The sequence below is a fragment of the Juglans regia genome, chromosome 5 (assembly GCF_001411555.2).
Source record: "Juglans regia cultivar Chandler chromosome 5, Walnut 2.0, whole genome shotgun sequence".
NCBI lineage: Eukaryota > Viridiplantae > Streptophyta > Magnoliopsida > Fagales > Juglandaceae > Juglans > Juglans regia.
This window is the reverse complement of record NC_049905.1, coordinates 10138770-10151830: the sequence shown is the minus strand read 5'-3', so window position 1 is coordinate 10151830 and position 13061 is coordinate 10138770. Positions and strand designations below refer to the sequence as shown.

The following is a 13061-nucleotide window of genomic DNA, read 5'->3' as shown; positions in this document are numbered from 1 at the left end:
AAATGTAAGTTTCACAATTTGTCATTAAAAATTTGTTAAAAAAATTTTTTGATTTAAAAAAAACTGTTTTATACTTTTATTAATATATTAGACTATATAATAGTATTAATATTATACTATTGGTATAGTTATAAGTTATATATTAGTATTAGTTATAAACTTTTAGTGATTTAGTATTAACATTTTATGTAATAATTTATAAATTATAATAAGAAATTATTTCATATATGAATATATATATTATATATAAAATTTCACATAAAAATTTATAATTATACATTATATATAAAACTTATATATATTACTATTTAATATATATAAAATATTTTGTATAAACTTATATATAAAAAAAAAAAAATTTTATTTTTTTTAATCAACTGGCCCGTCCTCACAAAAAAAAATCCGTAGAACCTACCGGGATTTGTTATTTTAAAACCTGCCTCTGGCCCAAATTGCACTGTCGTGTTTTGAATTACACCCTTTACTATACTTAACTAACCCAACACGCCTCACTCGCTGACTCATGCATCATGACCTAACCCTTCTCGACTCTACCCCTATCTCGAGCAATAGAGTGCTCGGGCCAATGGCAACATCCCGCCATGTACATAGGCGACCCACTATAGAGACAAAGTGTAAACCCACCCATGCAAAACCAATCGATTTTGCTTTCCTTGCTCGGCCACAAAACTCCTGGCCACTGTGGGCTGGTTCGCAACGAAAGCTCCTCAACCACGGGCTTCATGGGCCTCACAAGTAATTCGGCCAATGGATAGTCCCTCGGCCATGAGTGGCACACTCTCAACTACTTGGTCATGAGCTACCTGATCACCACCTTTCCTCGACACTAAGAGTGGGCAATGGACAAATTCAGATAAGCAGGAATCAAAAACGATGGCTTCATCACTCTAGTATTGTCTCCCTCAAACTTGTTAGTTAAATTTCATTTCTACTAATAAAGTTAGATTTTGGAGGCTCGCTTCACCAAACTCCTCGAGGTTCCACGAGACTCCCCTTATCAGCACACCCCAGGAATATACTCGGTCGGAACTTACTCACGTAACATGATACACCGCCCCGCTCAGTATCTCGAGCACCCTGGACCTTCATCATCTCCAAAACATGGATGCCCACCTGTCTCACTTAGGGGTGTAACCGGTCCGGTTCGGTCCGGTTTTGGATAAAATCTAGGACCGAACCGGTATGTATCGGTTTTGTATTTTTCAAAACCGATTACGCACCAGTTACCCTCCTAAACCGGTACTTCCGGTTTTACCGATTTCCGGTCCGGTCCGGTCTGATTTTCCGATTTTTTTAAAATGTAAATTTCACAATTTATCATTAAAAATTTGTTTATATAAAAAAAAAATTGATTTAAAAAAATTGTTTTATACTTTTATTAATATATTAGACTATATAATAGTATTAATATTATACTATTGGTATAGTTCTAAGTTATATATTAGTATTAGTTATAAACTTTTAGTGATTTAGTATTAACATTTTATGTAATAATTTATAAATTATAATAAGAAATTATTTCATATATGAATATATATATTATATATAAAATTTCACATAAAAATTCATAATTATACATTATATATAAAACTTATATATATTAATATTTAATATATATAAAATATTTTATATAAAACTTATATATAAAAATATTATTTTTTATTTTTTTTAATCAACCGGTTCGGTCCGGGCCAAAAAATCCAGGAACCGGCCGATTTTTACATTTTAAAAACCGGTTCGGTCCAGTCCAGACCGGTTTTCCAGTTTGAATTTACACCCCTTACTATACTTAACCAACCCAACACGGCCTCACTCTGCTCGGACTCATGCATCATGACCTAACCCTCTCGGACTCACTCCCTAGCCTCGATAATAGAGTTTCTCGGCCACGAACATCCCGCCATGTACATAGGCGGACCCACTATAGAGACAGGCAAACCCACCATGCAAACCAATCGATTCAAGCCCTTTTGCTCGGCCACAAAACTCCTGGCCACTGTGGGTTATTCGGCAACGAGCTCCTCAACCATGGCTTCATGGGCCTCACAAGTAATTCGGCCAATGGATAGTCCCTCGGCCATGAGTGGCACACTCTCAACTACTTGGTCATGAGCTACCTGATCACCACCTTTCCTCGACACTAAGAGTGGGCAATGGACAAATTCAGACAAGCAGGAATCAAAAACGATGGCTTCATCACTCTAGTATTGTCTCCCTCAAACTTGTTAGTTAAATTTCATTTCTACTAATAAAGTTAGATTTTGGAGGCTCGCTTCACCAAACTCCTCGAGGTTCCACGAGACTCCCCTTATCAGCACACCCCAGGAATATACTCGGTCGGAACTCACTCACGTAACATGATACACCGCCCCGCTCAGTATCTCGAGCACCCTGGACCTTCATCATCTCCAAAACATGGATGCCCATCTGTCTCACCTAGGGGTGTAACCGGTCCGGTTCGGTCCGGTTTTGGATAAAATCTAGGACCGAACCGGTATGTATCGGTTTTGTATTTTTCAAAACAGATTACGCACTAGTTACCCTCCTAAACCGGTACTTCCGGTTTTACCGATTTCTGGTCCGGTCCGGTCTGATTTTCCGATTTTTTTAAAATGTAAATTTCACAATTTGTCATTAAAAATTTGTTTATATAAAAAAAAAAAAAATTGATTTAAAAAAATTGTTTTATACTTTTATTAATATATTAGACTATATAATAGTATTAATATTAGACTATTGGTATAGTTATAAGTTATATATTAGTATTAGTTATAAACTTTTAGTGATTTAGTATTAACATTTTATGTAATAATTTATAAATTATAATAAGAAATTATTTCATATATGAATATATATGTTATATATAAAATTTCACATAAAAATTTATAATTATACATTATATATAAAACTTATATATATTAATATTTAATATATATAAAATATTTTGTATAAAACTTATATATAAAAATATTATTTTTTATTTTTTTTAATCAACAAGTCCGATCCGGTCCAAAAAATTCTGGAACCGGAACCGGCCGGTTTTTACGTTTTAAAAACCGGTTCCGGACCGGACCGGTTCAAAACCGGTCCGGTTCGGTCCAGTCCGGTCCGGTCCGGTCCGGTTTTCCGGTTTGAATTTACACCCTTAGTCTCACCGGTGCCCATCAAACATTCGCCACACTCTAGCAAGACGATTCAGGTTTGCAAATCTCACACTTGTGATTGGGGATTATCTTCGCTAACCAGTCTGGCTTTTGTAGCATGGTCAAGCATCTCCTCCATTACCTTTCCGTTGAGAGTCAACATGTGGGTCCAGCCTTTCAATTGCCTGTCCTCCCTCACAGCGCAGTGTGGGTACAGTCTTTCGGCTATCCAACTACTTTACCTTCTAGTTGAGAGTCAACAGGTTGGTCTAGCCTTTCAGCTGCCCGACCTCCCTTACGGCAAAGCGTGAGTCCAGCCTCTCGGCTGCCCAACTACTTTACCTTCCCGTTGAGGGTCAACAGGTGGGTCTAGTCTTATGGCAGCTCGACTTGCCTCATATCGAAGTGCAGGTCCAGTCTTTCGGCTATCTGACATTACTCACAGGACAACATCTCTTCCAACAAACGCCGAGTGTTTACACTCATGCCATAACCGCAGCTAGCAGGTTACATTTAAGAATGAGTCGACAGGCTTGACAATTGCCTAAGATAAACCCAGGAGATCAACGGGCTCCCTGACCACTTAGTGAGGTTGACAATTGCCATCCAAAAGAGGGCACCTACTCGCAGGGGTGGGGATGGGTCCCAAGGACTAAACTCACCCCTCCACCCATGCGGGGGCGGGGGGTGGGGCTGGGGCTGGGGCCTGGGTTGCCTGATCGGGAGGTACGGTAGCACCCTACTATTTAGGTTACACAGAGCTATTATTGGTTGAAAATTTAAGAGAAACAACATCAATGCGATATAAATCCCATTTGGAGACCGAGTGCGGCCAAAAGAAACAAACATCGACCACGAACTCTCCATAAATATCCATGGTTTTGTTCTTTGACGGAGTTATTAAAATGGGAAATTCGGCGCTAAAAGTTCTTATTCATATATATATTGAGCATGAGCTGGACATAGAAAGTTAATTTATTCTAGACCCATGCAGTATCATGAATTAATCTTCACTTTCCAAAATTCTACCTTGATCATCACTTCTCGTTATTCTTTATTTTCTTCACTAACTTGGACTCCATCGTTTGTCCATACACAAATCAGTTTTACAAATTAAGGGTTTCAACTATGTTGCATGCACATTCACACGATTAAAAACAAAAAGGTAGCCTTCTTGATCCATGCACGTATCGAAAGACAAACCTTCCTTGGATTCGATACCTCCTGGCAACAAGATGACACAAACCATCGATTCGAACAAGGGTCAATCATTCCGTGTACATAAAATTAATAGAGCAAGCCTGTAAAGTTCAAAACCAAAGCCATTACGTACTATGGGTTTCATCGAGTTGTTTTGGTCGAAGATGCTTACATTTCTCCAAAATCCAATGTAATTGGAGGATTCCAAGTCAGAAAATCCAACTCAGCAATGCCCACTTGAGCTTAGCATAATATTTTCTCATCAAATTAATTGACTACGTACGTACACCATACTATCTCTCACCCTTTAAAGTACGTAATTGATAGGTGCAGTACGTATAATCAAACGTCACCATTCCTCTCACATTCAATGGTAACATATTCCAATAACTTTAGCCTATTCTTACAAGATAGGTGAAACTCCTCAAAATCGTTGTGTAGGTTTCTGCGAAGGTAATCATAGCTATTTCTTTTCTCATTTCGCCATCTTGGCTGACACAAACTAGAATGCCCTGCTACTAATAAGATTCTATAGGATCGCACACGTGTACCTTACTATCAGAGTCCAAAAAGAGAATCTTTCTATAATAACACGGAAGGGGATCATCACCAGGTCCAATAGAGACTATCTTTCCACTGATATTGTACGTACGTAACACGTTCTAGTTAATTTAAGTGGTTTTATAAGTATCCTACTTAAAATAAAACACAACTTAAAACACGTAACGCCAACTGGTATAATTAAAAATGACAAAATTTAGAAGGAATAATAGCATTTCGGATCCTATTATATATATTATTGAGAAAGTGAATAATATGAGGTATTTTGGAAACAAGCTGTAAGCCAAAGAGGTTTCTTTCCCAATGGCTTTCTTGCAGGCTCTACGTAAGTTCGGTTTGGTTTCTGTTGTTTTGATATTGTGTCGGCATCTGCATGAAATTGCACCATATATAGCCTCCTCACCACTCCCTGTAGTTTGTGTCCACAACTTTCTAATTGATACTATCTGTGATTTTCGGTTCCCTTTGAACTCTTTAGCATTAATTTCAACGGAAATGGAAACCTGTTCAAATTTCCAATTCCCTCCTGGTTTCAGGTTCCACCCTTCTGACGAAGAGCTCCTTGTTCATTACTTGCAAAACAAAGTGAATTCACGTCCACTTCCGGCCTCTGTAATAGCTGAAATTGATCTCTACAAGTATAATCCATGGGAGTTACCCAGTATATAAGTCCTGCACTTCCACTCTTTTTTTTTTTTTCCTCTCCATTGGATCACACACTGACAAAACTGATTTATTTTCCTTTGATTCTCATGTATTGTACAGACAAAGCCATGTATGGAGAAGATGAGTGGTACTTCTTTAGCCCGAGGGATCGGAAGTACCCGAACGGAGAGAGGCCGAACAGGGCAGCAGCTTCGGGTTACTGGAAGGCTACCGGAACAGACAAGCCGATTCTAAGCTGTTGTGGATCAAAGCGCATATTAGGGGTGAAGAAAGCTCTAGTCTTTTACACTGGTCCGCCTCCAAACAGGGTTAAGACAGACTGGATCATGAATGAATATAGACTTCACCACCAGAGTAAACTTTCAAGGTCTAAAGGGTCAATGAGAGTAAGTGCGTGGTTTAACAATGATTGCCAATGATCTTCTCCTCTATTTTCTCATGTAATTAAAATAGGGTTAAGAAGTAGTTGTGAAAGCATGCAGAAATCTTGCACCCCAATCCAGACACCATTCATTCATGATTATGCACTACCAATACGCAAACTTAATTCAATTATCAAAGGCCTCGACACTCCAGCAAGCTAGAAATAACCATTCATGCATGGAACACGCAAATAATAGAAAGATTGGAAAATTAAAAGGTTTGACAAAAATTGCCAAACTTCACAGACCACCGATTTCATTTCTAATTCCTGAGCTTTGTCTCGTTCACTTTTACAAAACTTCTCATCTCATATCATCTAATCATTATAAATTTTCTAAATTTTTATAAAAAATAAAATAAACAATTCAACTTTTCCAAATCCTAAAACAATAATAATATTAAAAATATATATTTTAACAATACGTTCAATTTTTATCTCAACTCATCTCATCTACGAAAACAAACGAGGCCTTAGATGTACATTCTAAATTTCTCTCATCTCAGTTCCCACATATATAGAGATCACAATGCGAACATAGTCTATAGTTTTTTTTCGTTAACTTAATTTTCTGCTTAATTGTTCTCCATCTCTGAATTTTGTTCAAGTAATCCAATTAAACGCATGGAAAAATATTGGCTATGTTGTCACAGTTGGATGACTGGGTACTGTGCCGGATTAGAAAGAAAGGCAACATGGTAAAGAACAGTACGTGTGAAGATCAAGGCAGTTGTAGAATGGGCTTTCCAAAGATTGAGGAGGAGTTGCAGCCTACATTCAGAAACTATAATGCTGACATTATCATGGATTATCCATACAAAAATCCAGCTCTGCTTCCCCCCATACAGACCAATTCTGGTGTAAGCTTTGAAGGGAGCAACAAAAGCAATTACCATTTTGATTCTTTTTATGGAGATTGTTCCAATATTGTGAATTCTCCCACGACAGCTTCTTCTTTGGGCATCTACTTCAATAATGATATGAACTCCTACAACCAAAGCCATTCTCACCAAGACATCTTCAGCAGTAGGCCCACAGAACCACTGATCAGTTTTCCGGAGGGTAGCGGATCAATTTTCATGGAGATGTACTAACTTTAATGAAACAACTCCTCCCATAAGTAAAATTGTCTATTTTGACAATTTAATATGTCCAAAAAATTCACAGTTAACAATAAATGTTGTAGAACACTTCATATGGTATATGTATTTCCTACTAATTAAGTTTGAATAAGGACCTGATGAGGCCCTCAAGTTTGTACAGAACTTTGAAGGACTTCTTTTCATGTGAAATGGCACCCAAATCTTTCCTCTAAACATTAACATCTCAATGACTTTGATTAATGCCAGAATAAATGCAAATTAATTGATGTTCCCTACTTTTATAATTGTTCCCTACGTTGTTGAAATCCCTGCCCAAGCAAGCAGTCCACAATGGCTGCTTGCTGCTCAACCCTCAACGCCCAACTACCTATTGAATGCAACAATAAATGCATTCATACGTGAAGCAATGCATCTATAAATTGAAGAGGCTTCTGGCGAGAGATATACACCCAAAGAGAAAAGAAAAGAGAGAGAGCCGAGAGAGCTCTGAGAGAAAAGAAGAGAGTTGAGTTGAGTAGAGTGTGATCCTCCTCCTCTGTAATATTTTCTTGTGTGCCACTATTTTATTAGTGAAGCTCTTTTCTGTGGATGTAGGCAGTTGCCAAACCACGTTAAATTTTTGGTGTCACTGAGGGCATGAGTGTACTCTTTTATTACCGCTTTTATCCCTTCCGCTGTGTTGATTTCCCCAACAAGTGGTATCAGAGCAGGTTGTTGGAAGAAGTTTTTTACAGAAAACTCGGTTTTAGTGTGTAGCTCAGTTTTCAAATTTGAGCATACCACTGTGTTCGTCTCATCCAGACAAGAAAAGCGGTGGAAACCAGAGGCCAAACGGAGGCCGCACGCTCCTCCACGCGCCGTTTGAAGATCGGAGAGTGAGACCCACTCTCGGCACGCTCCTCCACGCGCCAAGGAGAGTACCTAGCGCGTGAGTCCCACGCTCAGACACGCGCCACACGCGCTCCAGAGAAGTCATTGCACGTGAAGTTCACGCGCCTGACGTGCCCCTGACTCCATAAAGCGCGTGAGTTACACGCGCCTACGCGTTCCACGCGCACCAGAGGAGTTTCTGCACGTGACGTACACGCGCCTACGCATTTTGTTCGCGCCACGCACTGCACGCGCGACAGAGTTCCTGTTTTGGTTCTTTTGTTCATTCCTTGTGCTATCTGAGTCCGATTTTGACGAAACAAGACTCGTTTCCAAGAAAATCAGACGTTCCGGACACAACAGTGCTGTCCGTTTTGTGATATTCCACCTCAAAGATCCTGTACTTGTATTTTGTATTTAGAACAGTCTAAATCCATGGAGGATTCAGCATCAGGCGCCATGATAAAGCTGACTGCCTCAAACTACAGTCTTTGGAGACCTCGAATGGAGGATCTCTTGAACTGTAAAGATCTGTTTGACCCTTTGGAAGATGAAGGGAAGAAGCCAGATGAAGTTACGGATCAAGTGTGGAGAAAGATGCACAAGAAGACTATTGGTCAGATCAGGCAATGGATTGACCATAGTGTTTTTCACCACGTGGCCCAGGAGACGGATGCATATAACCTCTGGAAAAAGTTAGAGGATATGTATCAGGCTAAAACTGCTCGAAACAAGGCCCTCTTGATGAGACGGCTTGTTAACTTGAAGTTGAAAAGCGATACCTCTGTTGCCGAGCATACTAGCGAGTTTCAAAACCTAGTTAACCAGCTCGGGTCCGTCAACCTGAATCTTGGCGATGAAGAACAAGCCCTGCTACTTCTCAGTTCATTACCAGACAGTTGGGAGACGCTGGTGGTCTCCCTAAGTAACTCTACTCCAGATGGCAAACTTACCATGCTGATGGTTAAGGATGCCCTGTTTAATGAGGAGGCCAGACGAAAAGAGACAAGCATGAATCAAACTCATGCCCTTGTCACCGAGAGTAGAGAAAGGCCTCAAGGTAATGATAGAGGGAGAAGTGGAGACAGAAACAGAGGGAAGCCTCAACCACGTGGAAGGTCCAGCAGTAGCAGGAACCAGCAGACGGGTAACATGAAATGTTACCACTGTGGCAAAGAAGGCCACATGAGGAAACACTGCCGCAAGTTTTTAAGGGAGCAAGGTCAAAGCAGTAAGCTGAAGAAAGAAGATGGTGAAACCCTTGTCACTCTTTCGGGAGATGTGGCAATACTCTCCACCAGTGACGAGACGTGTCTGCACGTTGCAAGCCATGATGTTGAGTGGGTGGTAGACACAGCAGCATCATACCACGCCACTTCCCACAGTGAATTTTTCACTACGTACAAAGCTGGAGACTTTGGTACGGTAAGGATGGGGAATGCCAGTTCCTCGAAGATCGTGGGAGTTGGCGAAGTGCAGATAAAAACCAACGTTGGTTGCATCATGGTGTTGAAAGATGTTCGACACATTCCTGACCTTCGGCTCAACCTGATTTCCGGGACAGCCCTTGATCGACAGGGCTATGATAGCTACTTCAGCAAAGGCACTTGGAAGCTGTCACAAGGTGCCATGGTTGTCGCCCGAGGACATATTTGCGGTACGTTGTACAAGACCCATGTGAAGATCGGTTCTGATAGCCTCAATGCAGTGGAAGACGAGGCATCACCGAATCTGTGGCACAAGAGACTCGGACACATGGGTGAGAAAGGGTTGGATACGCTTGCGAAGAAGGCACTCATCAAAGTTGCTAAAGGAACATCGTTAAACCCTTGTGAGTACTGTTTGTTTGGCAAACAATGCAGAGTCTCGTTTAAATCCTCTACGAAGAGAAGATCAGAGTTGTTGAGTCTGGTACACTCTGATGTATGTGGTCCCATGGAAGAAGAGTCATTGGAAGGTAACAGATATTTCGTGACATTCATTGATGATGCTTCACGAAAAGTCTGGGTATATATTTTGAAGTCAAAGGATCAGGTCTTCGAGCACTTCAAGAATTCCCACACCCTAGTGGAAAGAGAGACGGGAAAGAAGTTGAAGTGCCTGCGAACGGACAATGGAGGAGAATATGTCTCCAAAAGGTTCGCTGCATACTGCGCTGATCGCGGTATTCGACATGAGAAGACGGTCCCATATACCCCTCAGCACAATGGTGTAGCCGAAAGAATGAACCGAACCATCATTGAAAGAACAAGATGCATGCTCAGTATGGCCAAGTTACCAAAGCCATTCTGGGGTGAAGCTGTTCTAGCTGCCTGTTACCTGATCAACAGATCACCTTCTGCACCACTGGAATTTGAAATTCCTGAGAAGGTTTGGTCTGGAAAAGATGTCTCTTACTCACACCTGAGAGTGTTTGGGTGCAAAGCCTTTGCACACATATCCAAGGAGCTGAGACAGAAGCTCGATGTCAAGTCAACTCCATGTATCTTTGTTGGATATGGAGATGAAGAATTCGGATACAAGTTATGGGATCCAGTGACAAAGAGAATTGTCAGAAGTAGGGACGTTGTGTTCCATGAAAACCAGAACATAGGAACTGAAGCTTCATCAAGAGAGCTTAGTTCCGATACTCCAAATCCTGCACCATTACAGTCCGCCACAGATAATGAGGATATGCAGGATCGAGATCCAGAAGCAGAAGAAGAAGCTCAGGGTGTTGAGCAGGGGGAGCAAGAATCCTCTCCACCAGCAGCTGGTGTACCACCACAAGGGTTAGATGGTGACGAACCTCGTTTGGTTGATGAACCAAGAAGATCGGCAAGAGGCCGCCTACTGATTCCGTTGAGGAGATATCCGAAATCAGACTATATTCTACTTACTGATGAGGGGGAGCCAGAGAGCTTCCAGGAAGTTCAAACTCATGCTGATAGAAGCCTATGGGTGCAGGCAATGCAAGAAGAGATTAGTTCTTTGCAGAAAAATCAGACCTATGAGTTGGTGAAACTTCCTGAAGGAAAGAAAGCCCTAAAGAACAAATGGGTGTTCAAGCTGAAGAAAGATGGCCAAGGAAAGTTGATGAAGCACAAGGCCAGATTGGTTGTCAAAGGATTCCAGCAGAAGAAGGGAATCGACTTTGACGAGATATTTTCTCCGGTGGTGAAAATGATGTCGATCCGAGTCATACTCGGATTGATAGCCAGCTTGAATTTGGAACTCGAACAGATGGATGTGAAGACAGCCTTTCTCCATGGAGATTTGGAGGAGGAAATCTATATGGAGCAAACAGAAGGGTTTGCAGCTCCAGGGAAAGATCACTTAGTCTGCAGGCTGAAGAAGAGTCTCTATGGCCTCAAGCAAGCGCCGAGGCAATGGTACAAGAAGTTCGACTCATTCATGATGAGTCATGGTTACAAGAGACTTGTTGCAGATCAGTGTGTCTATGTTCGAAGGTTCCAGGATGACAAGTTTGTCATACTCCTTCTTTACGTTGATGATATGTTAATCGTTGGTGAGGATAGGTCCATGATTAACAAACTAAAGAAGGAACTATCCAAGTCCTTTGACATGAAGGACTTAGGCCCAGCACAGCAAATTTTGGGCATGAAGATTGTTCGTGATAGGAAAGTCAAAAGGGTGTGGCTATCACAACAAAAATATGTTGAACAGGTCATTAGACGTTTCAACATGGGAGATGCTAAGCCAGTCAAAACTCCACTTGCAAACCACTTCAAGTTGAGCAAGAGCTCGTGTCCTTCTTCAAAGAAAGAGATTGAAGAAATGGAAGCAGTCCCCTACTCTTCAGCAGTAGGAAGCCTGATGTATGCAATGGTTTGTACCAGACCAGATATTGCTCATGCTGTAGGCATGGTGAGCAGATTCCTTTCAAATCCAGGAAAGGATCATTGGGAAGCAGTCAAGTGGATTCTCAGGTACCTGAAAGGTACATCGAAAATGTGCTTGTGTTTTGGGGGAGCTAAACCAGTTTTGGAAGGCTATACAGATTCAGATATGGCAGGAGATCTGGATAGCAGGAAATCTACTTCAGGATTTCTCTTCACCTTTGCAGGAGGAGCTGTCTCTTGGCAGTCCAAGTTGCAAAAGTGTGTTGCTTTATCCACAACAGAGGCAGAGTACATTGCCGCAGCGGAAGCTGGGAAAGAGATGTTGTGGATGAAGCGTTTTCTCCAAGAACTAGGAGTTAGTCAAGAAGACTACAAGGTACATTGTGATAGTCAAAGTGCTCTAGACTTGAGCAAGAATTCAATGTACCACTCCCGCACCAAGCATATTGATATCCGCTATCATTGGATACGCGAAGCGATGGAACAACAGCTGTTGAAGCTTGTGAAGATCCATACGAAAGAGAATCCAACGGACATTCTGACAAAGGTGGTTACAAGTGAGAAGCTTGAGCTATGCAGAGACATAGCTGGGATGGATAGCATATAGGTAAATGGGCATGGAGGGGGAGAATTGTTGAAATCCCTGCCCAAGCAAGCAGTCCACAATGGCTGCTTGCTGCTCAACCCTCAACCCTCAACGCCCAACTACCTATTGAATGCAACAATAAATGCATTCATACGTGAAGCAATGCATCTATAAATTGAAGAGGCTTCTGGCGAGAGATATACACCCAAAGAGAAAAGAAAAGAGAGAGAGCCAAGAGAGAGCTCTGAGAGAAAAGAAGAGAGTTGAGTTGAGTAGAGTGTGATCCTCCTCCTCTGTAATATTTTCTTGTGTGCCACTATTTATTAGTGAAGCTCTTTTCTGTGGATGTAGGCAGTTGCCGAACCACATTAAATTTTTGGTGTCACTGAGTGCATGAGTGTACTCTTTTATTACCGCTTTTATCCCTTCCGCTGTGTTGATTTCCCCAATATACGTACTAAAAGAAATGAATTTTCAATGGAAGAAGAAAAGGGAGCAATAACATATATATATATATAGGCTGGATCATCATTATGTTGTAGGCATGTGAAGAAACATGATTGGCGAGCAAGAAATTAATAGATTGTCATCCTCACTAAGCAGAATCTAGACCAGTCTTTAAAGGGAAGTACAAATAAGTAAAGAAAG

The 13061-nt window shown here is 41.0% G+C and overlaps 1 protein-coding gene across 1 annotated transcript; it reads left to right on the top strand.

Annotated features, from left to right (window-relative positions):
* Positions 1-5420: 5420 nt before the first annotated feature.
* Positions 5421-7106, top strand: LOC108983974 (NAC transcription factor 32-like). Its single transcript, XM_035690043.1, has 3 exons — positions 5421-5586; positions 5691-5977; positions 6666-7106. Exons 1-3 carry the CDS (start codon positions 5421-5423, stop codon positions 7104-7106), a joined length of 894 nt encoding a protein of 297 aa, XP_035545936.1.
* Positions 7107-13061: the final 5955 nt, after the last annotated feature.

Bases quoted from the DNA above. Each gene is read 5' to 3' on its own strand.
- LOC108983974 (XM_035690043.1), top strand. From the start codon at position 5,421: ATGGAAACCTGTTCAAATTTCCAATTCCCTCCTGGTTTCAGGTTCCAC. The intron at 5,587-5,690 runs GTATATAAGTCC...TGTATTGTACAG, and splicing joins TAATCCATGGGAGTTACCCA to ACAAAGCCATGTATGGAGAA. The intron at 5,978-6,665 runs GTAAGTGCGTGG...ATGTTGTCACAG, and splicing joins GGTCTAAAGGGTCAATGAGA to TTGGATGACTGGGTACTGTG.